The sequence below is a fragment of the Tamandua tetradactyla genome, chromosome 3 (assembly GCF_023851605.1).
Source record: "Tamandua tetradactyla isolate mTamTet1 chromosome 3, mTamTet1.pri, whole genome shotgun sequence".
In the NCBI taxonomy this organism is placed as follows: Eukaryota; Metazoa; Chordata; class Mammalia; order Pilosa; family Myrmecophagidae; genus Tamandua; species Tamandua tetradactyla.
In genome coordinates, this window is record NC_135329.1 from 31,988,869 (window position 1) to 32,013,394 (window position 24,526).

Here is a 24,526-nt window from a genome sequence, read left to right on the forward strand (position 1 = left end):
AAGAGGCACAAGTCTGGCCCCTGGAATACAGAACTAAATCATGCCTGAATCAATCCCAGAGCTGTTTCAATACCTCTGGCCAAAGGTTAGGGTGGTCCTGGAGCCCAGGGGTTCAAGGAGCCTCAGCTGTGAGGCTGAGAAGAGGCAGTGGCTGAGCACATCCAGCCCTCTCTCTTTGACCAGGCACCCATGGCCCCAGGGACCCTGAATTGTTTTCTTCCCACCATTCAAGGCCATTCTTTACCTCTCTGTTCCTTTGCTCCTATGATTGTCTGGAAGACGCTTCCCCTTCCCTCCCCACATCAAAACTCATCCTGGGTGGCCACGTGACCAGCGGCAGTGGGACATGCTGGGACAGGGGTCATGGGGCAGCCCAGGCTGGGTGGAGAATGCAGCATAGAGGGAAGGTGGGTCTTCGCCCTGCTGGATGTGCAGTGCGTGCTGGTCACCTCTCTGCCACTTGCCAATCTGATGCTGGCGAATGCCTCCTACGAGCGAGGATTTTACTGTGGAGACAGCTCCATCCACTACCCCGACCATCTGGAGGCCTCCCTGGTGTGCACCACGCGCTCTATCCCCTTCAACTTCAACAACGTGGCCGCTGTCTGGAAGGCGTTGGGCTCGTTCCTGTACGGGGCAGTGGTGAGCTGGTCACTGACCGACCTGGCGAAGGACATCCTGTGACCCCAAGTGGAGCCGCGTGAACAGCTCCATCTAAGTGCAGCTGGTGAAGGTGTGCAGGGTGGGGGGACCCCTGCCCACGTCACGGAGGCCAGATCGTCTTTCTATTCTGGACGCTTTTCCTTTGCCATGTACTGCATGAACTCCCTGGCGCTCTGGGTGCAGGAGGGGCCCTGCAGGAGGTGCGCGTGGCCTCTGCAGCCCATCCTGCACTCCTTTATGTGGGCTTCGGGTATCTTGGTCGGCTACACCTGCGTGTCCAACCATAAACACCACCGGAGCCATGTCCTCGTTGGGCTCCTGCAGGTGGCGCTGGTAGCGGGTCTCATCATCCATGACATCTCTCATTTCTTCAAAGCCTGGCCCTCGTAGTGCTGCCTGGAGGAGGAGGAGCTGGAACGGAAGCCCAGCCACTGACACAACCATTGTGTATACCGTCTCCCCTGTGCAGTGCGGGACTGCCTGGGCTGGCTGGAGCACAGGCTGTGGTTAGCTGTGCAGGGGGCCCTGGCAGGACACCCCCTGAGACGGACCCACCATCCATGATTGGGTGATGAGCGACTCCAGGAACTCTGAGCTATGGGATCAGTGAGTGGGTTCCCCTCCCTCTACCTCCTATATGTGGACCTGGGGTTCTGGGGTGCCTGGGGCAGCCCTGACCACTTGGGTTGGGGACTCTGTCTTCCTTGCTGTCTGAGGACTGCACCCCCCTCCTTTTGCAAGGATTAGGGAAGGAGCCAAGAGAACAGGACACACACTATTTTTGTAAAATGTAATGTGCATGTAGAATTTTAGTAAATCCGTTTGTTTGGCAAAAATATCCTGAATGCCCAGCTCAAGTGTCGCTGTGTGTAGGGCGCTTTCCCAGATTGCCCAGCTGGAAGAGATCCTTCCCCATTTCGAGTGTTCAGGATTTTTATCCACATCATGCTGTTCTCTAACTGGACTGTACCAGCCTCTATTTTGGGGACACTCACTTGTCTCCAAAATAAAAGTGCACCAGGTTGCTTCCTTTTGATTGACATCTCTATCTCTGCCAACTTAAAAAAAAATGATGGAAAGAACAGCTGATGCTATTTACTGATGGCTTGTGGGGTACCAGGCACTGTGCTGACTGCTTCTTGCATGCTCCTTCTGGGCCATTGCAGCAACTTAACTTGCATACTAGCATGTCCCTCATTCTTCACAGAAAGGAGGTTTGGGGAGCTCAGCAAATTGTGGCTAATGGTGGACCTGAGGCTGGAGCCCCTCAGTCTACCTCCAGAACCCATGCTCCTAACCACTGGGCGCCAGCATCTGACAAGACATGTTCATGCCTCAACCCTGGACAGAGTAATTAGGAAGAAAATGACCTCTTCCCAAAGCTTCAACAAAAGATTTTATAAAGACTTTTGATTTCTCCAAGTCACCAAAAACAAAACAAAAAAAAACCAAATCCAAAGCCTTTGGTAGATAAGTGTTATGATATGCGGGGTACTTCATGAGCAAGTCAGGAGCAGGTGGGCCAGTGGGCCACCCTGACCTCCAAGATAATGAATGTACTACTTTTGTGTTAAGGGAAACGTTGGCAGTCATTGTGCCTAAGTGGAGGTGTTAAAAGCAAAGACCCAAAGACCCTGGAACTCAGCTGTCTCCTGCTACAGGAGGAGCTTCTTGGGGACAGGCAGCTGTATCCCCAATGCTGCTCACAGGCTAGAGCATAAAGAAGGCAGGAGGGAAGGGAAGGAGGGAGAGGGAGAGGGGCCAGAGGCAGGGAAGGAAAGACAGGAAGGAAAAGCAACAGGTGTGAGTAGAACCAAAGCCTGTACATCATGAGCCCACAAGGGGCTTGGACTTGGCTCTGAGTGGTGAGGAGCCACTGGTGAGCTTTAAGTAGACGTAACATGGAGTGCCTTATGTATCTTTTAGATGGATGATTGGTGGTCATGGTGAGGATAAACTTGAGAGGGACAAGTATAGAAGTGGGGAGACTCCCCTTAGGAGACAGTTGTTGGTGCTGCTGAGGACTGAACTACAGGAGGTCTGGGACCATTTGCATAGATTCAATCGAGGGGGAGAGTTTTGCCCGGGACAGTTGGCTGGTGGGGCCACATGGGAGGTGCGGGCTGGAGGCCTGGATTTGGGAGTCATCAGCACAAAAATAAAAGCAGAAACAGTGAGAGGTGAGAGTAGATGAGATGGTCCAGGAAGATGGGAGGGGAGAGAATAGCAGTGAGCCGAGGACACAGAGGCACCAATCTCAAGTGGAAGCCAAAGGAAGAGGAGCCTAAACTAGGGTGGGGCTAGGAGAGGGGGGAGTCACCGCAATGGGGGTGCGGAATGGAGAGTGTTAGGAATGTTGACCACCACCATCCAGGGAGACAATGACTGAAATAGGCTCCCAGAGTCGGAAAATAGTGATTTCAGGGTCTCTTAAGTGATGGGGGGCAGTGAGTTAAAACGGGGAGATGGAAATGGAGGAGGGAGGGAAATATCCAGAGGGAGATGGGCTCTGAGGTGGTCTTCAGTCTTTTCATCAACAAATAGTGTGCACTGGGAATGGTCACCTCCCATCCCTTCCAGGCCTAAGAGTCTCAGACACAGGAAGGCCCAGGTAGGGCTCTGCAAACTCCTCACGGGGTGAGGGGGCTAAAGCCAGTGGGAAGTGGGGATCTGGTCCAGTGGTGGAGCATCGTGGGGCAGTCCCTCTTGCCCCCTACATCCTGGGGCTCAGTTAAGACTCTGGGAAGAGTCAGTAGACAGAGGATTGAAGAGCCTGGACTGATGCCTTTGGGAGGGAGGGCCTGGCTCACCCTAATGAGATGTCTAGACAAGTTTGGTCACTCTCACCAGGGGCTGGAGGCTGGCCGTAGAGGGAGCGCAAGGGCCTTGGCAGCCCAGGATCTATGGCTGGTGCATCCCCTTTACAAAGGCAACCAGGGAATCTGGGCTGCTGGTTTTGCCTCTGGATACTGGGTTGGGTATGGAAGGAAGATTTCACTTTACTCACCCTAGTTGCCTCTCAGGGGAGGGAAGTGAAGAAAGAGAGAGAAGTAAACTCGTATTAAACCAAACTGTCCCTTGGGGAGAGCACACAGTGAAGGGAGAACAGGGAAGTCAAGGGTGCCACCCCTCAGCGGCAGTAGAATGTGTGTGCCTGTGTAAGGCGTGGGGGAGGGGGTTAGGGAGCCAAGGGGGTGGGGGTGGGGGTGGGGAGATGGTGAAAGACCTTCAGCCTCCCCAAGGAACTTCAATCCCAATGGTCCAAACTGACCATAGAATGCAAGCCACTGGGAGGTTTATGCCGGTTTCCTCCAGGTGCTTATTGATTTGTGAGCAGGTCGGGAGTACGCTCTTTCAATTTAATCATGGGTACAGAACTATTTGGGTGGAACTTTTTGATTAGGTTGTTTCCATGGGGATGTAACTGTGCCCATTCAAGGTGGGTCTTAATTTGCTTATTGGAGTCCTTTGACACAAATAAGTTTGTAGATACAGAAGGAAAATGCCCTAGGAGATGCCAGAAAAGCCAACAGGGGCTAAGAGAGCTGTTTGAAACCAGAAGCCGGGAGACAAGCATGGCAGATGTCATGATGTGCCTTCCTATGTGACAAAGGAACCCAGATGCCAGCTGCTTTTCTTCCGAGAAGGTATCTTCTTGTTGGTGCCTTGATTTGGACATTTTCATGGCCTTAGAACTATAAATCTGTAGCCTAATAAATCCCCCTTGTAAATCCATTGCTTGTATATTGTATTCCAGCAGCTTTAGCAAACTAAAACAGGGCTTCAAGCAGGTGAGATTGTAACTAAAGGGAGAATTTCACATATAAATAGCTCTTCAGTTTAACCCTCAGCTTTATGAATCACCAACATGTTGACCATGCTTAGCTGAATTATATATTTATAGGACCTGAACTGAAATGAAGGAAACATGGTACAATGGAAAAGGACCTGTTCTTTAGAATCTGAAACACCGGAGTTTAAATCCTGGCTCTGCCACTAGCTAGCTATGTGAACTTGCACAAGTTTATGGAAGTTTTCTAAACCTCAGTTTCTTTGTTTGTAAAATAAGGATAGCAGTGCCTTCTTGCCTTGTTGGCAAGATTAAACGGGGTCATTTATATAAAGAGTCTAATATGATACCTGACAGAGTAGGCACTGGATAAGTGGCAGTTAAAATTACTATTAATAATTTCAAATATTGATATTTTCCTAATGTGTATGTGTGTTATCTCATTTGCGTCCCTTAAAGAAATAGTGAGGAAAATATTATTTGGCCCAGTTCACAGATGTTGGAACTGAGGTACAGGTGATAAAGCTGAGACTTAAGCCTAGATCCTCCTACTCCAGATCGCATGCTTTTTTCCATTGCACTCTCCTGTTAGGGTCATTTTCATGAAGTGCCCAGTCAGTAGGGGTTATAGCTGGCTGTGTCTGGCATTTGGGGAGGCAGCAGATAGGAAACAAAGAGCTTGGAACATTTCTTAGGGGGTGACTGGGGTCCTCAATTCATAGAAGAGGTAACTGTGGACACTCCGGGTCAACTAACAGTGGTGAGTATTGGACAAAGCCTGAAAGTCACCAAATCTAAACCAAGTTGGCAACTTGATCTGTTCCGTCTGGGGATTCTGGCTGAGATTTGAGCTCTTCACTCGGACTTGCAAAATGGCCCATGAATCTGTGGTCTTTGTGAGCCCAATGTATATAAAAGTTAACATACATGCTAACTTTTAGTGTAAAAACCTCAAAGAATGACCTCTTCAGAATTTTTAGAAACAAGTCAAATTTTATTAAAGAACATCTCCTCCAGCACTCAGAAACAGTAGAATGATAGCTGCAGGCAGGTAGACACAGCACGCACCAAACATCTGCAAACAACACCTTTATCTGTAGCATAGCTTTTCATTTTAATCAATCCAGAAAGCCAGTGAGAACCAAAGAAATTCTGTCCCATCAGGGAACTCCCTATTCGGTCAGAACCCAAGGTCTGCTATAGAGGGTTGTGAAGGAAGGCATTTTTTCAATTCCAAAAATGAGAAATAGAATATATTTAAAAAGTTATGAAGAGCTCATGCAAATCAATTTAAAAAAAAATAGCTAGGATCCCAGTAGAAAAATTGGCAAAATCTATGCACCTATAATTTATATGCAAATAGATCTCTGAAAACCTAAAAAAAATCTTTAATCTCATTAGTAATCAAATATATCTAAAATAGTACCACATTAAAATGAGGTACTATTCTTTTCCCCTAAAATTAGAAATTTATTTCTTGTTTTTAATGACAAGGCCAAACTGCTGAGAACGTGAGGCCAGGCATTCTTGTATACTGTTGGTGATATAAATCAGTACAGACATTTTGAAAAACAATTTGGTAGCAAGATATTAAGGGCCTTGAAAATGTTCATATCCTTTTAACCCAATAATTCCACATCTGGGAATCTTTCCTAAGGAAAGAATGCCTAAGTTCAGAAAAAAATATTTTAAGAACAAAATAACAGAAGCCATCTAAATTGTCAACAATAGGGAAATAGTGAAGTACTTTATGTTGTTATAATGAAACATTATTCAGACATTAAAAATTGTTTATGAACATTTTGTGATAAATGAGAGAAGTTCTTATATTTTTACATTAAAAAAGGAAGTATGTAAGTATGAATATAAAGGATGATCTCTCTATAAAATGGTTAGAAAAACGAAATGATGGGAAGGAAATACATCAAACCACTAACAGAAGTTATTTCTGAGTGACGGACTATGTGTGACTTTTCCTTCTTCCTGCTTTTTTGCACTCTCCAATTTTTCCATTTAAAAAATATGAATCAAGGAAATTCACATGGACTTTAAGACTAAGAACAAACTTTATCAAATGATCCTCCCTGATTTTATCTGATTTCCCCAAGTGTTCACATCTGCAGAGTCACCAAATAAATTCAAGACTAAAAAAAAAAGCACCTCAAAGTCTAATGAGGTGAGTGCCAAGAGAGGCCAAGGAGAAAAATAACAGGAGATCAATAGGCAAAAGAGCAAGAGAAAAACTAATACAAACAAAAGCTCTGATGGAACACTTCCAGTCTGGTCCATCCTCTTGGGCTCAGTGGGCAAAGGGGATGAGGGTCAGCTGACCTCCAACAAGAGGTCAGATCTGAAGGTACCCTTGGGCAGGCTTCGGGGGTGACGGGCCCACAGGGCAAAATTCAGAAACCAGAGAAACAGTGGTATATGCTGTGTCCTTGGCAAGCCCTTGAATCTCTTGCCATGTTCTTTAAGCATCTCCAGCAGACTGAGTCCCACACTGCTTTGTAAATAAAATAGTAAGAGAACAGACCTGCTGGACTCATGACAATCACACGGTTTCATCTTCCCTAGAAATCTAAATCATCTTGGTCGAATTCATCTGTCCTGGCCACCACCTCCGTAAAGGTGAGGCTTTTGACTACCTGCTTGTCTGCTAAGTCAGGGCCTCCATCTGTCCCCTGGTCTGGAGTCCCTGGGCTCAAAGGCGCTCCTTCTTGCTCAGCCATGGAACTTTCTGGAAACATCCCAGTGACTTTTCTCTCTGGGTGAATGACTCCCTCAGGCTCATCTTCAGTGTTCCCTATGTCTGCATTTGAATGCCCTATTCCTTCTGAGCCTTTCTGAGAGACCTGAGAGTAGATTCCCAGAGATAAACTGCTGGAGGGGGCGATGCCTGTTTGGGGACCTGACCTTTGATGGGAGGTGTCTTTCCCTGAGCCCATGAGAGGCAGGAGCTTCCCCTCTGGGTCTGGACTGCTGTTTTCCGAAGCCCTACCCAGCTGGCCCTCTCCCAGGCTGTCCTGAAGGCTGCCTTCTTTCTCACTTCGATGATGTCCTCTTTCGGGCTTTCTCTGTCCCTCTCCTTTTGCTTTCTGTGCCTCTGCACAATTACCCTCTCCTCCTGGACTTCGGTCACCTCCTCCTGAGGCTCCACCCTCCAAATTATCCTTCTCTTGTGAGCCCTTAGCCTTGCTTTCTTCCTCCTGTGTCACTCCCTGCTCCTTCCTTTCTGCTTCCTCCCCATCTCTGCCAACACCTCCTTCTGTTTTCCCTTCTTTCTTCTGAGCAGCTATAACTTCCTCTCCCTTCTGGTAACTATTCTGCTCTGCCTCTCCTGGTTCGGGAGCTTCCTCATCTCTGCTGAGCCTTGCCTCTGTAGAGGGCTGCCCCAGAAGCGGCTCTGTCCCTCCCTTCTTAGGAGTCACCTCTACTGCCTCCCCACTGCTGTCTCCTCCTTTCCTCTTCTGCAGAATTTGCTGCAGGTCAAAGGCCTTTCTGAGGGGTGCACTGGCTGCTCCTGTGGTGTCCATCGGGGAGGTGGGGCCCATTTTCTTCCTCACACAGGCCTCACAGGGGCAGAACTCCTCCCCAGCTGCCACCGTCCCGCCTGGCTCAGTTCCCAGGATGCCAGCGGGCACCAGCTCCTCCTCCAGGTCCCAGGTCTGCTCAGTGAAGGCTGAGAGCTTGTGCAGGCTCTGGAGACAGTGCCTTCGGTGCTCTGTCTGTAGCGCCATCTCCCATGGGAAGGGCCCCCTGGGAGGCCTGGGCACCTTCTCCTCGGTCTTGCTCTGCAGCTTCCAGAGCTCCTTCTCCATGCTGTCTTGGAGCCGGCGGCCCATGTCCTGCTCCAGCTCTGCCACCATCTGGTCCAGCAGATGGTTGTCCTGCAGGCTCCAACGGGCTCGGAACTCAGCCAGGGCACTGGCAAAGTCAGACATGAAGGCTTTCTCCATCTTTTTCAGCAGCTTAAACACCCAGCTGGGGTCAGGATCCAGAGATGCTCTGCAGGCCATAGAGATGCTCTTCTCCTTAGGCTCCTCAGAAGAACAGACCTGGGTTTGTCCATCACCCATCACAACCTCTCTGGGCAGCTCAACTTTGGGACCACACTGACTCTCACTGGCATTCGAGCCACCACTCTCACTGGGGCTACTAGAGGGCTCTACTGGTTTATCTCCCATCCCTGGAAAACACTGGTCCACAGAGCCAGGGCCTCTTGCTGTTTCCTCCTTCTGCTTTCTCTTATCTTCCTGGGTACCCTTCCCAGCCTGAGTATGGTCTACTGGCAATTCTTGTTCATTGATTCTTTCTACTTCTGGAAGTGGTTCCTCTTTAATACGTTCTTCTTGCACTGCTTCTCTTTCTACCTCTTCTTTTATTTTCTCTAATTTCATCCCCTCTTCTTGCATCATGTTTTCAACAGATTGTTCCAGGTTACTGCCCAAAATCTGTTCCCTGCTATTTTCTCCTGTTTCATCTTTGCTTGTGATACAAGACAACACTTGGAAATTTGAGGAGGATTTGGGGCAACTCAAATGTTGGCTTTTCAGATCCTCTGGGTTCTCTGAGGATCTAGAATCAGGATTCTTATAGGAGATGATGCTCGCCACTGTTTTCAAGGGCAGCTCCATCCTCTCTGGGGTCAAGGTAGAGTCTACAGCACAAGGCATGCTGCTTTCTCCTGAGCCCCCGGAGCCGCTGCTGACGTCCACTCCTGATGAGGACATGGGGGTGAAGTCTTCATTTACAGCATGGGACTTTATACTTGGAAGAGCCTGACCTGACTTGAGTTCCTGGAAGCCCAAGTCCAGCTCTTCTTTTCCAAGGTCACACCCTGGCCACAAGACCTGGAGGGTGCTTAGGAGCTCCTGGTACCGGGCGGAGTCTGTGAACCTTATTTTGCTGGCAGTAGACCCAAAGTCTTCATCAAAGAAATGGAGCCTGGCAAGGCAGGTGATAAGAGCACAGGCAGAGTGGCTGAGCCTTCTCCCCACAGCAGTGGGTACTTCGGGCAGGCTACTGGGCCGGCCCTGCTTTGAGCTGGTCAGGGCCTTCATGATCTGTATGGAGGCAGAGATCCTGCTGGGCAGGACACCCTGGCTCCCACCACACCTGGTTTTCTCGCCTGCTCTGGCCTCCTCAGGTGCTTCTGAAACACCTCCCAAAGCTCCTCTTTGATGGAGACCTTCTCCTGATTTTGGACAAGCATCATCAGTCACCAGGGTTCCATCGTGTCTTGGTTTCTCACTGATTTCCCCTTCCAGGGGCTGTTCTGTGGCCTGTGCTAACTCCCTGAGGACTTCCAGAGAATGTTTACCAGCAGGGTCCTCCTTAGCGCCTTCTGGGCCATCCTCAACCCCATTTGTGGTCTCATCCCCCATCTCATATTTTATGAGTATGGGCTCTTCTGGAATGTTGCTCAGCCACTCACAAACGACAGTTTCTGGCGAGGTGTGGGGCAGAGCAGTAGGCATCAGGCTGCCATCTCCTTCTTGCTCAAGACTTTCCCCCTCACCAGCCTCCTTTCCCTGCAACATTCTTCTGGGGCGAGGGCTGCTTCTCCTGGTTGCTCTGACCGTTCTTGTGGCCCCTGATTTAGAGCCAGGGGATGGTGCATGTGGTACACTGAGCTGTTCTTCCCCCTGCCTGGCCCCACCCAGCCCCCAAGCAGCCCCTCGGTTGCTAGTGCTACTTGAAGAGTTGTAGTTACTCTGCTTCTTGACACAAGATTGTCCCCTTGTGGGGGCAGGACAGTACCTGCTGTGCACAGAGCAGCCCTCAGAGACAAGTGTAGGTAGGGCTGGTGCTTTACTACCATCTGTGCAGACCAGGGATGTACCCACCTGTGAGCAGCAGCTGCCTCGGTGAGCTCCTGGAAGAACCAAGGGAGAGGAAGACTTGATGCTGCCTACTGCTTCTTCATCCAGGTGATCAGCCCTGGCTTGAGAGCTGTAAGAATCTGATGTGTCAGAAGCTATGGGAGCAGGTGAGCTCACCCTGAGCTCGGGGTCCCCTTCATTCTCAGCAGAGGTAGAGTTTGGGTGGTAGGAATCAGAAGCACAGTCTGATTTTTGAAGATCTGAATTGCTAACAGGTGTAATGGCGGCACTGCTGACCCCTGCGGGGTACTGGGAATGAAGAGAGGCACAGGAGGGAGATCCTGAGTCCTTGGAGGCCCCTTCCCTGGGGCTCAATGAGCTTTCCAAACACCTTGGTGCTGGGCCATCTGAGCAGGCCCTTCCTCTTTTGGTAGGACTCAGCGCTTGCTTGGTTGGGAGCGAGTCCAGTGGGCAGGGAGTGTCCCTTCGGTGGTGCTGCTGCCTCTGGTGGTTTCTCTGGGAAACTCGGCCAAAGCCAGACATACTGGGTAAGGACTCAGTGCTAGCTTGGCTCCTCTGCCTTCTTTTCCCACTCTGGGCTGAGGCCCAGGGAGGAAGTGGGGAAGGGCATCCTTCAGCCTTCCAAGAATCAGAATGGCCCTGTGCCTTGGGCAGCCTGGCCTTGGTGCTCCCAGTGCCCTGCATACTCTCCTCTACCTGGAGGTCTTCATTTCTCAAAGACAAGGGACTCAAAGTGGGAGAACTGGTGCCTCCCTCCCGGCTGAGTTCCTGCTGAGAAGTCACAGCCCCCATCTGACTTGCACAGCCCCAGCACTGCTCAGCTCTCTCCCTGCAGCTCTCATGAGACCTGGCATTCTTTGCTGAGTCAGACAGAGCACCTTCCAGGCCTCCGGTCCCAGGTATCATGCAACCCAGTGAAGGCTCTTCCTCACTCCCCAACTCTTTGGCTTGTTGTGCCCTATCGCCCACCTCTGCTCCTTTTGGACATGGGTTGGGTCCCCCGTTTGTGCCTTCACCAGCACACAGCATGCTGCCAGCTTCCTGCCCTCGCCATCTCTCAGAAGCAGCCACTGAGGCCTTATGCAGGCTGCAGCTGCCCATGCTACTCTCTGGGGTCCTGGGAAAGTAGGAGAAATCCTGCTCAGAGTCTTCTGGAGGCCTGTCACTGGCTCTTGTCCTCCTAGTGACCCTTCGATTCTCACAGCCCCTGGAGCAGGAATGCAGGGTCAGCCTGCACCTCCTCTGAGAAGCCATTCCTTCTCCCTGGGCAGTATGCAGGGGATTTGTCCAGATCTCATACCTGGACCCTGGCCGCTGGCCTTGGTAAAAGACTTCTTCACATCCTGACTCACGGGGCCTCAGTCCTAGAGCCCCAGCATTTGAGAAACCCCAAGAGCTTCCTTCCCATGGACCACATAGGGAGTCCCCCTTGCGCAGGACAGGGCCCCCCCCACCGGCTGCTGTGGCCCTCCCGGACCACAGGCGCGGGTCCTGGTTGAGTAGGTGGAAGCGGACTTTCATCTCCACAGACAGGCTGCCATCCTTATTTACATGGACCTTCTTCTCAATGTCATCGCCCGTCACCAAGGGACCAAGGCGGGCAGATGTGTCCTGAAGGTGCCAGTTAGTGTCAGAGCCCATCCAGGTGTGATGCGGGGACTCCGGGGGGTCACTGAGGCCAGACCTCTCCGATGGCGAGGAAACCCGCCGGGGCCCATTGCCGGACTTGGACCTTGAGTGGATGACACTCTGCTTGGCCTTCAGCCCCCAGCTCCCTGGTGCACAGTGAAGTGGGGAGGAAAGAGAAAAAAGATAGTGAAGCACTGTGGGGCATATCAGACTAAAAGAATAAAGGCTGGCCATGAGCCTTTCACCCCCAAACACCACCATCTCCTCCAAAAACGGGCAGAAGCCGTTCTAAAATGAATATCCATAATGCTGCCAGTTTGTGAATCAGCACAGCTCAGTGGGATGAGCATGAAGTCTGAATTCAGTCTCAGCTCTGCCACTTAAACTGCGTAGCTCTAAGCAGAGACAGTTCAACTGAGCTGTAAAATAAGAACAATAATACCTATTTAGTAAGTTTGTTTTGACGATTTGAGACAAATGTCTGCAAAACTTCCTGCACAGTTTCTAGCTCACAGCAGAGCTGGAGGGCAGAGCAGCAGTGCCCAGAGTCAACGCCACTCCCTGCTCGCTCACCCCCAGTACAGGAGGCAAAATCAATAAGCTGCTGCCTACGAACCTGCTTGGAAACTATAAACTGCTTTACAATTATGAGTGGTGAGTTATCATCCTAACAAGCATCAAACTCTTACACTAATAAATGATTGCAAGATAGGTCCTGGACATATAGTGTCAAGACCTGATGATCAAGCCTGCACTCCTAGCCATGAAAAAGAGAAAAGGAGGCCATCTGGGAATAGAAAGAAGTGACCCTAAGAAAGAATGAAGCCTTAGTGCTTTCTCATTTCGTCTCCTGAGCTAATGCTGGGCAGGAAGGAAGGGCTAACAGAGGCTGGGCCTATGGCCCAAAACAGAGTGTTTGTTTGTAATTTTTTTAAATTAAATTTTAAAAAATTAAAAATTTTAAAAGGCGATGGGGATGGGTGCTTTCAAATGCCCCCTCACTTTCCATGTGGTTTTTCTAGGACTGACATACACAGTACAGGCACTTCCAGGCTCAGAGATGGTCCTTGGATAAAAGGAGGGCGAATCAGTGTTCTTTCTGGGGATTGGTATAAGGATTCTGCGAGAAGCTTGCTCTCTCTACTTGAGTTAACTTGGGAGGCTGTGGCCTGGAGAGGTTGAAAGTCATCTTTTCCATCTCTTGAAGAAAGACTGTCAGTAACAGAAAAGAGGAGGCCAGCTCAAAGCGAGAAGCAGAGTCACAGCAAGAGTGAGTGTATGTGAGAAAGAAAGAAAGAGAGAGAGTGAAAGAGAGAGAGGTCAAATGACACTTGAGTCCCTGGTTTCAGCTCCCCATCTGGACTTTCCAATTTTACATGGATCAATAAATTCCCTTTTTGCTTAGGAAGAAAATGAGCTTCTACCCCAGACACGCCACACCCCTTGTCTATATCTGGGCAGGAGAAAGCTTTGCCTAGTCCTCCTCCTGCACAACCGCCAAATGAGACTGGGGGCTCCACCAGAGAAGGGACCATGGCTTTGTGTCCTAGTATTCCAATACTTGGCATGCAATGGTTACCAAAATCATGGTTGTTTGATGTTGTTTTATAACAACTTCTTATAAAGGACATTACTTTATTCACTCACCAAAATGCCCATTGTCACTCCCAGTAATTTTGCTTAAACTTTTATTGAGCATTTAGTATTTGTACTTTTAAAAATAATCTGTTTTTTTTTCCTTTTAATATCAAAGCCCAGAGCTTTGCACATAGTAAGTAGCCTGTTTACATGGATGCATGGTTGGATGGCTGCATGGTCAGAAGGATGTATGATTGGACAGATGTATGGTTGGACAGGCACACGGTTGGATATACACAGGGTTGGATGGACATTTGGTTGGATAGGTACATAGTTGAATGGATACATGAATGGACAGACCAATGGTTATCATTAGTTTTAGTCCCTTTGGTCCCTGTCATGGTCAGGTTCATGTGTCAACTTGGCCAAGTTGTGGTACCTATTTGTCTGGTTGGGCAGGTGCTGGCCTGTCTGTTGCAATGAGGACATTTCATAGAACTAGATCATGATCACGTCAGCTGCATCCACAGCTGATTCCATTTGTAATCAGCCAAGGGGGAGTGTCTTCTGCAATGAGTGATGCTTAATCCAATCATGGGAAGCCTTTTAAGGAGGATTCAGAAGAGACAGGTTCTACTCCTGTTTCGGCTGGCGAGTCTCTCCTGTGGAGTTGTCCAGACCCTCCATCGGAGTCATCGGCTTCACATCCTGCCCTGCGGATTTTGGATTCTGCATGCCCGCGGTCACGTGAGACACTTTTATAAATTTTATATTTGCGAGTGTTCTCTGTTGATTCTGTTTCTCTAGAGAACCCTAACTAATACAGACCCCCTGTAGGCCTCGCTGTTGCCTGAAAAAGTCACGACTCTTAAAGGATGCAAGGCCACGTTCTCACGGTCCATTGCCTCTACAATGTCATGCCCACCACGGATCTTAATAAATGTCATTTTAGGTCCTACAAACTTGAGTAGATTTCCTAAGCTCTGTTCTCTTTAAATACCACACTCTATTCTCTCATATCCCAGTCAGATGTTCAACCTACTTAAGTTTGATGGTGATGAGAAGAAGGAGAAGGAAGAGACAAGAGAGATCCCAAAGCCAGCAGTGTATCCAGGAATGGGAGCCAGAGGCACGTTTCCTGAATTATCTGGACGGGATAGCCACCAAACTGTATTGTACCACCATCTGCTGCACATTAGATTGGGGGGAAACAGAACCAACTAACCATTTTTGTTCCTTGAAGTCAGCTCAGATAAAGCTTCAGCCCCATTTCTCCTGGTATCTTCCATTGCTGGAAGTCTGAAGGACTCATGACCAGCACACACCAGTACTGAGGGGCTGCGCAGCAAACCCTGCAAGGAGTCCACCTGGAGAGGGAGAGTATGGAGTCAGGACACCAGTTCTGCAGAACCCCCTCCTTCCCAGGAAAGCAAAGGTATAGGAAGCATCCTCTTCCTCCCATTCTACTCTGATTTTGGATAATTTACCCCAGATTCCTGATCCAAGAATCACATTCACTCACATCACTTCCATCAGTAGATGAAGGCTGAGGTACTACCAACATGATCCTCCTCTCTAACTACATCCTTCCATCCACCAGATATGAGGTCAATGATTTAAAGTTCACTCTAGGTGCCTAAGGTAGAAAAGACTTCAAGAAGCCCTCTAGCCTGCTTCCTTGCCCACACTTCCACCCACCAAAATGTTTGTGTTTTTCAAGTGACCAAAGAAGAAAACCCTTCAGCTTTATGGTGATGCAATCCATCAACTCACTCTTTTCCCAGACAGAGCCCTTTTTCATGTCTGACCTATGTTTTCCAGAACAATTCAAGCCTCTGTTTCTGTTTCTGCCCCTAGTGAAGCAGAGAGAGTAAACCTTCCAGGTTCCTACTATACATCCTCTAGGCTCCTATCCAGATGCTTGTGTTGTCCTCTCCCCAGCCCCAGTCCCCACCTTCAGGATGTCCAGAAGTCCATTCCTGGCTAGGAGTTAATAGGCAACATCAGCACTGGATTCCACCCCAGAAACAGGTTCCTGCTTTTATAAAAATCTAAATGGCCCAAAAAACTCTGGCATATCTGAGGGTTTGCACTATTTATAGCATTATATTGTAAGTAGCAGTGTTGGTGGGAGATTTAATTCCATCTTGAAAATGCAGAATATTATCATTTTCTCAAATTAGGAGAATGTGTTCATTAACAAGGAAATGAAAAAAGAAGGAATGCTTACATGCTCTTCTGGAAAAAATGACATGAGTTTTCGTGCACTAGATCTTTCAAAACAGTAATTAGAAGTTTGTAAATTTCTCTTGTGATTTAGATTTCGAGTCTATCACTACAACTAAACATAACCCAAGTCTCTGAATTTATAGACAGAGTTATGCTTCTGGGGAATCAGACTCTCCAGGGAAGAAAAAGGAATTGAGGACTAAATGATGCTCCCATCTGTAATTGTAAAGTAATATTTTCACCAAAATAGGGAAAGGTAGAAGTCTAGAACCCATGAAAAAAAAAAGATTATCAAGAGTTATCCACCCAATAGAGCACATGAAAATTGATAATCATGTCACAACCCCTTCTGGGGAGCAACCAAGTTATTATGTCTGCACAAACATTAATAGCCCTATAGTAATTCTATATGAAAATTGATCTGTAAATGGGTTGTAAGTTGAATTATGTACTCCCCACCCAAAATTAATAAACATGTTTTAATCTTAATCCCTGAGTGTGAACTCTATCTAAATAGGATGGAGTCTTTTATAAGTAAGGAAATTCAGTAATGGTAAGAGAAAGCCATATGGAGGAGACGGTGAAAGTCAATGAAACCCATAAGAGAAAGGAAAAGAATCCATCATGTATGCCACCATGTGACAGGAAAGCCAAGGACCCAAAGATCGAAGCCAGTCAGCCCCAAAATGCCACTCTCCTCAGCTGACACCTCAATTTTGGGCTTCTCCTAGCCTCAAAACCATGCGTCAATAAATTTCCATTGCTTAAGCCAACCCATTGTATGCTATTTATTTTAGCAACTGGGAAACTTAGAGAGAACCCTAATATCCTTTTTTCTGATTAACTTATTTTAAATATGCCTGCTGTCTTCCTCTCACCACACCCACTGAACTGTGAGTTAATTGAAGGTAGGGACCTTATCTTGTTTATCTGTATATATTTGTCTGTCTATTCTTTATGTAACACAAGCTTAGTACGTAGTTAGATGCACAATAATTCAGAAGCATTAATGCATTATGACTTTGAAATCATTTCCTACCTATGTGATTAAGAACAAATTACTTAACCTCTGTGCCTCAAATTTCTCATCTATAAAATGGAGATAAGATTATTAACTACCGCATAAGTTTGTGTGGTAGGTACTATACACTAGTTTTTACCCTACTCTCTTTCTGGTGTGTTTTCAGTACATCAGAGCTTAGAAAGCTATAAACACATTTTCCAGACCACCTTACAGCTATGGTTCTAAATGTGAAATACAGTCCACTAATTTGATGCATTTACACAAGATATGGAAAATGGTAGTGAAGCAGAGACCATTTTCCTTTTGCTTTTAACTGTTGCCACAAGCAGAAAAGGTCAAAGAGGTAAAGAGGCAATGTGTGGCTGAGATGATTATGACTTCATAGGAAATTCCCTGCGATCAGCTGTCTGAAGAAGAAAATATTTCATTCTGGATTTAGATAGTTTCACGAAATATGTCAACATTGGCCAAAAGTGGGTTGCTTCATCATTACAGACACATTTGGGGAGGAGATGAAGGGCAGTAAGGAAAGAAATCTAGGGAACAGGGCTATTTGATTGACCTTTTTTCCTGGAAGGAGTAACGGCAAAAGGTCCTATGCCAACTTATGAACAGTGGTTAATTGTATAATCTGCTAATCAGGAACTTGGGGGGCACAAGATTGGAGGATTGGTGAAAGGAAACCTGGAGAAGAATATGTAAGGAGAGCTCTCAGAATAGGCCCAGAGTGTGATAATATTTGAATCCCATGTGAATGCAAACCAAAGGTCATCCAGCTCAGAGGAGACTCAATAATCGTGTGGACAAATGACTGGTTTAGTGGATGTCAGTCATCCTCTTTCCACAACACCCCAGGGTACAATCAATCAGCTACTGAACAAAGTGGCAAAGTAGCAGTAACCAGCAACAAAGTAGCACTAACCAGCAACATGAATTCCATGTCATAAATGTTGACCTGGCTACTGCTGAGATCCCAACATGCGGAAAACAGAGGTCAATGCTAAAGTCGCGATTTCTGTCACACCTTGAGGGCATCAGGCAGCCTCCTGGTAGGAACCTGATTACATTGGGCCTCTCCACCACGGAGCAGATAAACAATGTATTCACTGAAATTGACATGTATTTTTTGTATAGATTTTCTTCCTTACCCATCATCTTTCTTCTAGTATCACCATCCATAGACTTACTGAATGGCTTTTTCACCATCCCCATACCCACAAAGATTACTTCTATAAAAAGAACTGATGTTACAGCAAAAGAAATGAGACCATGGGATAATACCCTTGGAATTCACTGTGTAGTCATACAACCCATCATCCTAAAACAACCATAGAATAGCGGACAATTCTTTGGAAAATTCACTTTGGTACCAGTTGGAACGCATCATGTCATGATGTTGAAGTATTATCTTATAGGAAGTGATATGTGCTCCAAATTGGCAGCCAATATATAGTACTGTTCCTTCATAGATGAAAGACACTTGAGAATTAGTGGGTGAAAATGAGAGTGGCTCCTTTCACTCATAAGTCTAATGACTCAGCTGCAAATATTTTTGCTGCTCATCCCAGCAACTTTGGGCTCTGGTTGTTTAGAGATCTAAAAGCCCAAGGGAAAGTGTTTCTTTCAAGGGAAAGTGTTTCTTTCTACCAGGTGATACAACAGTGGCTCAATGGTCAACGGAGCAGAAACCTGAGACCCTCCTGACCATTTGAGACTCCTCATGACATTGGGAGTGGGGCATTGTGTTAGGTGAGGTGATTGATCCTGATTATCAAGGGGAAATGGGGTTGCCATTACACTGTGGGGCAGGGAGGAAGACATCTATTGCCCAGTATAGATTTTGGGGTGACTTCTAGTGCTTCAATGTCTAGTAGTAAAAGTTAATATGAGACCACAGTGACCCAATATAAGATGGCCCTCCAAGGGAGGTCAGGGATGATGATTCAGTCATTTCGCCAGCAACATAACCACAATTGGTTAGGGTTCTGGCTAAGGGCAGAGGGAACATGGGATGGAGAGTGCCAGGAAATTTTAAATAACAACATTGTCCTTGTAGTAGAAAACCTAATTTTCTTCACAGCTCTGCTAGGCATGTGTATTAACCAATTTCCTATTTATTGTTCTTGCTTTCTTATACTGCTTTATATAAGGTATTTTGGTGGTTGATTTAATAGCTAGACCTTAAGATACAGGATACTGGGTGGGCCATAGCTGCTCAGCAGGCAGAATTCTCGCCTGCCATGCCAGAGACCAGGGTTCAATTCCTGGTGCCTGCCCATGCAAAAAAAAAAAAGATACAGGATATCAAAATGGAATTGTGACTGACCTAGAAGAGGTATGGATACAGTGATGGATGAGACTCTGGGGAGAGAAAGTAAATATGTTTTTGATTACAGAAGAGAACACATTAGGCGGGAACATGTTGCTGGGATTGCTGTTTGGAAATTTAAGTATTGGTAGAACAGCATATATAGACATTAAGTGGCTATAGGATTGGATTGTGGGGGGTGGGGATTAGATAAATGAACTTCCATTCCTCCCACTTTTGGTGGGCATCATGTTCTGCAGCTCCCGGACAGGGAACAATTACATTTAATGGCCTTCTTTACAATTGGTGCTAGATGCAGTTGAATTCTCCATCAATTAAATGTCCTGGTCAAGATTGGGAAGGTCAAAGTGAAGTAGATGCCATCTTTCGCTTGCTTCTGACTATTGTTGTTGCAAAAGCAATAGTGTGGGTATCAGGAAGCAATGACAGCTAAGGCAGCATTGGCTAGACTTGGTGCTCCAGTGATCCCGGGTGTCAGGAGGCAGCTGCACCAATTTACTGATCCCAGCTTCATAATCTTGGATACCAGCTAAAGAGAAGCATTCTTAAACTCAATAATTACAGTAGCTATAAGCAGAGGTGGTAGCTTTCTGCAGGAGCCCTTCCTGCAGGCACAGCTTTGAGTTCACTCCTCCAGCTTCTCAGAGATTAGGAAGCCCCCTAATGCCTTGCATTAAATTGTCTTCTGCTTAAGTTATCTTGAGTAACCTCTGCACTGAACTCTCACTGAAATGGGTAGTTGAAAGAACAGGATAAAAAAATAATGCCAAGTATACGATGCCTGGCATTTACTAAGTATTCACTAAATGGTAGTTGAAAATATGGATACAAATTACTTTGTTGATTAACTAACTGAATGCTTCCATTCTATTTACCTCTAATTAGAAACCAGGTAAGAAATTGCCTCTTTTTAAGGAATAATGTCCCCATTCCATCCAAGTATTTTTTTTTTTTAACATGGGCAGGCACCGGGAATCGAACGCAGGTCCTCGGGCATGGCAGGCAAGCATTCTTACCTGCTGAGCCACCGTGGCCCGCTCCCATCCAAGTATTTTGATTCAAGGTTCAAATAATTTTTTCAAGGGATTATCAGACCCCAACAGCTTACCTTTTCCCCATGGATTGTGTACAACTGCTTCACAGGGAAGTGCAGAACATCTGATGCTTTGCTGAGAAAGTCCGTGAGGTTCCTAGTGTTTCCATGACCGAGAACCACTGTCCGCTGGAATCTAGGGTCCCTGTTCTTAATCAGCATTATCCTCCTTGGGACTTTAGGACCCCTCCAGGAAGAGGATGTCCCTGGCACCTCCAATCTACCTTCAACATCCCCCAATTGCAGTGCAGAGTGGCCTCTCCCCTGTTGCCAGCCTGGCCCACTGAGGGTCTTGGGGGGCATCTTGTCAGAGCAGAGGTAGCAACCCCCATCTTGCAGCTGCTCCAGGGTGTGGAGGTGGTGCAGCCCCCGGGGTGTGGTGACAGAGCGCACCCCAAAGGACAGAGGCAAGCGTTGAGAGAGTTCATCCATCAGGGCACTGAAGCTCTTGAAAGTACGCTGGTGAACAGCCAGGCGAACTCCAGGAAACTGGGGATCCCCTTGCTTGAAGAAGGTTATCTTCTTGGCTGGTGTGACCTGGGTGACTGAGAGGGTCTGAGCCACAGAGGGAAGGAGGCACTTGCGGTGGCTTGGGGCTTGGGCTTCACTTGGGAAGCTGTTCATGGCTTGTAGGACCGGGCCGCTGTAGCTGATCAAAGGGAGAGGAGAGTCAGCAGCAACTCATGGTAGTCTGCATTTCTCATCTTTTCCTTTCTTTACAGTGGTGCTTCCTACCCACCCCAAATTTACTCCACTTTCATCTATGAAGTAAGTGGCTGTTAGTCCACTTTGATAGAATGGGGTTTGGTTTCAGATGGTCCCGAGTTCAAATCCCAATGCCACCACTTACTAGCTGTGTGGCCTGGGCAGTTAATGACATAAGCTGTGTTTCAGTGTACCCCATCTATAAAATGCAGATACATGTACTCTACAAAGTTGTCATAACGATTACGTAATTATAGCACCTGGTACAGGGCAGTCATCAATAAATCTTACTTTCCCTCCCCATACTGTTTGTCTGGCCCTCTTCTACCAATCCTTGAATTCTTTTTAATACTTTAGTAGTTTATCTTATCTCGAAAAGTTGGGTAAATCAAGAGAAGTCTATGCAATGCATCAGTACTAACACCAAATGAGGAGCCAGGAGCTCAGGTTCTGTGCACCACTCTCAGATTGACTGTGTGACCACTCTCAGACTGGCTGAGGTTACCGCACCTCTCTGAATTCCCCAGCCATCAGGTGAGAGGCTAGGGGGGAATCCACCTATTCTAAAGCCCTCCTAGATTGGGGAGCTGAAAGGGAAACTGGAGCTTAAGACCTTTAAATCAAAGAAAATGATACTATTTGATGTCTTCATGATATGGTCATTTCACTTTAATATAAAAATAAAGGCCTCCTTTCATCCTTCCCCAACTCTTTGGAAATGTGCCATGCACCTTGTGGTTTGAGGGTCCCCAGCCACTGCTCTAAGCCTGGGAGAACTCCTACCTAGGGCTAGTGGCCCAGACCCACCAGAGTAAGATCAAGACCATTCATTCAACCCATTTATTTCTATTCCCACTGCCAACCTTGGTGAAGCCTTATTGCTCCATGCTGGACTCTTGCAAAAGCCGCCAGCAGACTCTTCCTGTCAACAATTGCTGTGCTCTAATCTGTTTTGTCTACCTACTGGCTTAGGTATCCTGAAATCCTGCTTTCACCAGGACATTTCCTATGCTTCAAAACCTTCAGTGGTTCCTTGCTGTCTTCAGGAAAAGTCTGGGCTCTTTATCCTGCTATTCAAGGGTCTCTTCAATGTGTTCCCGTCTAGCTTTAGCTCCTGCTTCTTTCTGTAAAAATTCTCCATTGTGATACAGTTGACCTGCTTCTGACATTCTCCCTGCATGGCCTGCTTCTGTCTTTCTGCATCCCATCTTCTGTCCTTCTATCCGTAGCCTCCTAACATTTCAGAGAGCCTTCCCCAGCCACCCCAGCCCGTGGCCACCCCTATCTTCAGCAGTGCTCACTTGACATACCCAAGAATCCATGTCTGTATGCTTCCCTGCCAGTTACACCTAAGGCCCCTGGAGATTGAACCTGACGTCCCCATCGTTGTATCCCCCCATGGTTCCCAGCAAATACATTCTGATCAATAATGCTTATAACTCATGCAGCCTCACAACAGAGACTCAGGTCTTTCAAGTTGCTTCCATCAAACAGTTTTGACCAAATGAGGAGACTTCTTAAGCCTACACGTAGTTCATAACCATAATAGAACCCTCATTTATACACCTCATTAATACTAAAGGTAAACACAGGCCTTGCCTGCTCCATCTATTTATATGTTTTGATGGACTTGGCCAGTACCCCAATTTCCCATTTTTTCTTTGCTCTCTACTTATCCCCATTAGTCACATGGAAAATAAATCTCTAATTTTTGAAAACTTGGTGCATGAAATGGTCTATAATCCTCTTTCATCTCTGACACAAACTTTATAATTAGCTTCCTCAGTCTCTGCCCTCAATTAATCCCTTTAAGCTGTTCTTAGACCTCCTGCTAGCATCTGTATAGCCCGCTGGAAATACCTTCCCTAACAGACTCAGTTTTCTTCTCACTTGATTTTCATTTTCATTTGAGATCATGAACATCCTTCTCAGTCCTCACTGGGGACCTGAGAGGAGAAGAAAGAATTGCCATGTCCCCAGAGCTATCCCACTGTCTCCAGCAGATTCTGGTCCTTGCAGCCCCTTCCTGGGCAGAGGGAACCTCTCCAGACATCTTCCTGGAGAGCATCTCTGAAGCAAAGGGGTGGCTTTCATGGGGAAAGGAGGAAGTGGTTTTGGAGCTAAAAGAATGGCCATTCTGTGGCTTTTTGGAGACTTGGGGAAAGTATGACAAAGTTCTCTCTCTTTCACACGCATGTGCACACACACGAACGCAAGTGAACATGCATACGCACAACCAAGTTAAGAAGAAGTTAGGACCCAAGAGAATGAAAAAGCAAGGATGGCCTGTATCTGAGGATTGCAAAGGATGAGATATATAAGGCCATAAACATCACACTGCTTATCACAGGCAGATGCAACAACTGCTCTCCGAATCCTCCAAGACCAGAACACACAGAAACAACTTCAACCTCACCTCCGTGGAGAATCATCAAGAGGTCAGACCTCTTGCAACCATGGAGAGTGGGAAAAAAAACAGATTTTCTTCTTTAAAAAGGCTTAACGAAATTTCCATTGTTTCATCTTCAAAATAACTTGGCCCAACCAGGTCATTCATTTATTTGATCATGTATTCATTCACTCATTCATGCCAACAAACATTTCTGAGCATCTACTATGTACTGGGTATCAGGAGAAGAGAATGCTCGATCTTGGGAATACAAAAATTAGTAGGACATAGCACTGTCTTCAGAAACTTCACATTTTAGTGTGACAAGTAGGCACATTATTAAAATGCAGCATAACAAATCTTCTGATAATGATATATACAGGGTATAACTGAAAGGAGAGTTAGAGGAATAGCAGATTGGCGAAGGCTTCCTGAAAGAGGTGATGTGGAGCCTCCTGAGCTGAGGTCTGAAGGACAACTGAAGGATTTTCCAGAGAAGGAAAAAGTTAGGCAGGGTAAATAGATATTGCCTTGATGTCAGCTCTGAGCTACAGGATTGGGTGGTTGGAAAGCTATGAGAAGTCTCCTGTGTGCTATGGTCAGTTAGCAATGCTGCCATAGAGTCAGGGCAGAGAAGGGTTTAACCAACACCAGACACTTACCATCCATGCATTGAGGCTTTCTTAGTGGGGCAATATGTGCAAAAGCATGGTGGAGGGAGAAGGCATGGACATTCCAGGAAGTGCAAGATGCTCACGTAGCTGCAAGTGGGGAGGCTAGACAGATGATGAGAGAGATAGGTCTGCAAGCACCAGATCATGAAGGGTCTTTCTTAGGTTGCATGTCAATATTTTAGAAAAACCTTTCTGACCACAGCATGGAGGACAGGAGCCTGGGAGACCAGGGGAAAAGTTACTGTTTGAATGAGGGTAACTGTGATTGACTATTAGGTTCTGGTGTCAACTTGGCCAAGGGATTGTGCCCAGTTGTTTGGTTGGGCAAGCACTGGCCTGACCATTGCTGCAAGGATATTTTGTGGTTGGTTGATAAACCATGAGATAGTCTAATCAGTTGAAGACTTTTAGAGAGATTTTTTGACTCCTTCTTCAGCCAACGAGCCTCTCTTGTGGAGTTCATCCAGACCCTTCATCAAACCTGCCAGCTTCACTGCCTGCCCTACAGATTTTGGACTATTCCATTCCCACAGTTGTGTGAGACACTTTTATAAATCTCATGTTTACAGATATCTCCTGT

At 46.9% G+C, this 24,526-nt stretch overlaps 1 protein-coding gene and 1 pseudogene across 1 annotated transcript; one reads left to right on the forward strand and one right to left on the reverse strand.

Annotated features, from left to right (window-relative positions):
* The first annotated feature begins 363 nt into the window (after nucleotides 1-363).
* Nucleotides 364-1,098, forward strand: LOC143675527 (phospholipid phosphatase 2 pseudogene; annotated as a pseudogene).
* Nucleotides 1,099-7,023: 5,925 nt separating this feature from the next.
* On the reverse strand, nucleotides 7,024-20,802 carry RP1L1 (RP1 like 1). Its single transcript, XM_077151707.1, has 3 exons — nucleotides 20,194-20,802; nucleotides 14,729-14,870; nucleotides 7,024-12,071 (listed from the first exon to the last, which is right to left on the reverse strand). Exons 1-3 carry the CDS (start codon nucleotides 20,800-20,802, stop codon nucleotides 7,024-7,026), a joined length of 5,799 nt encoding a protein of 1,932 aa, XP_077007822.1.
* Nucleotides 20,803-24,526: the final 3,724 nt, after the last annotated feature.

Excerpts from the sequence above, each read along its gene's own strand:
- RP1L1 (XM_077151707.1), bottom strand. The coding sequence starts at position 20,802 with ATGAACAGCTTCCCAAGTGAAGCCCAAGCCCCAAGCCACCGCAAGTGC. Across the intron at positions 14,871-20,193 it reads ACACAATCCATGGGGAAAAG|GTGGACTCCTTGCAGGGTTT; the intron begins GTAAGCTGTTGG and ends CTCCCTCTCCAG. Across the intron at positions 12,072-14,728 it reads GACTTCAAGGAACAAAAATG|GGAGCTGGGGGCTGAAGGCC; the intron begins GTTAGTTGGTTC and ends ACTGTGCACCAG.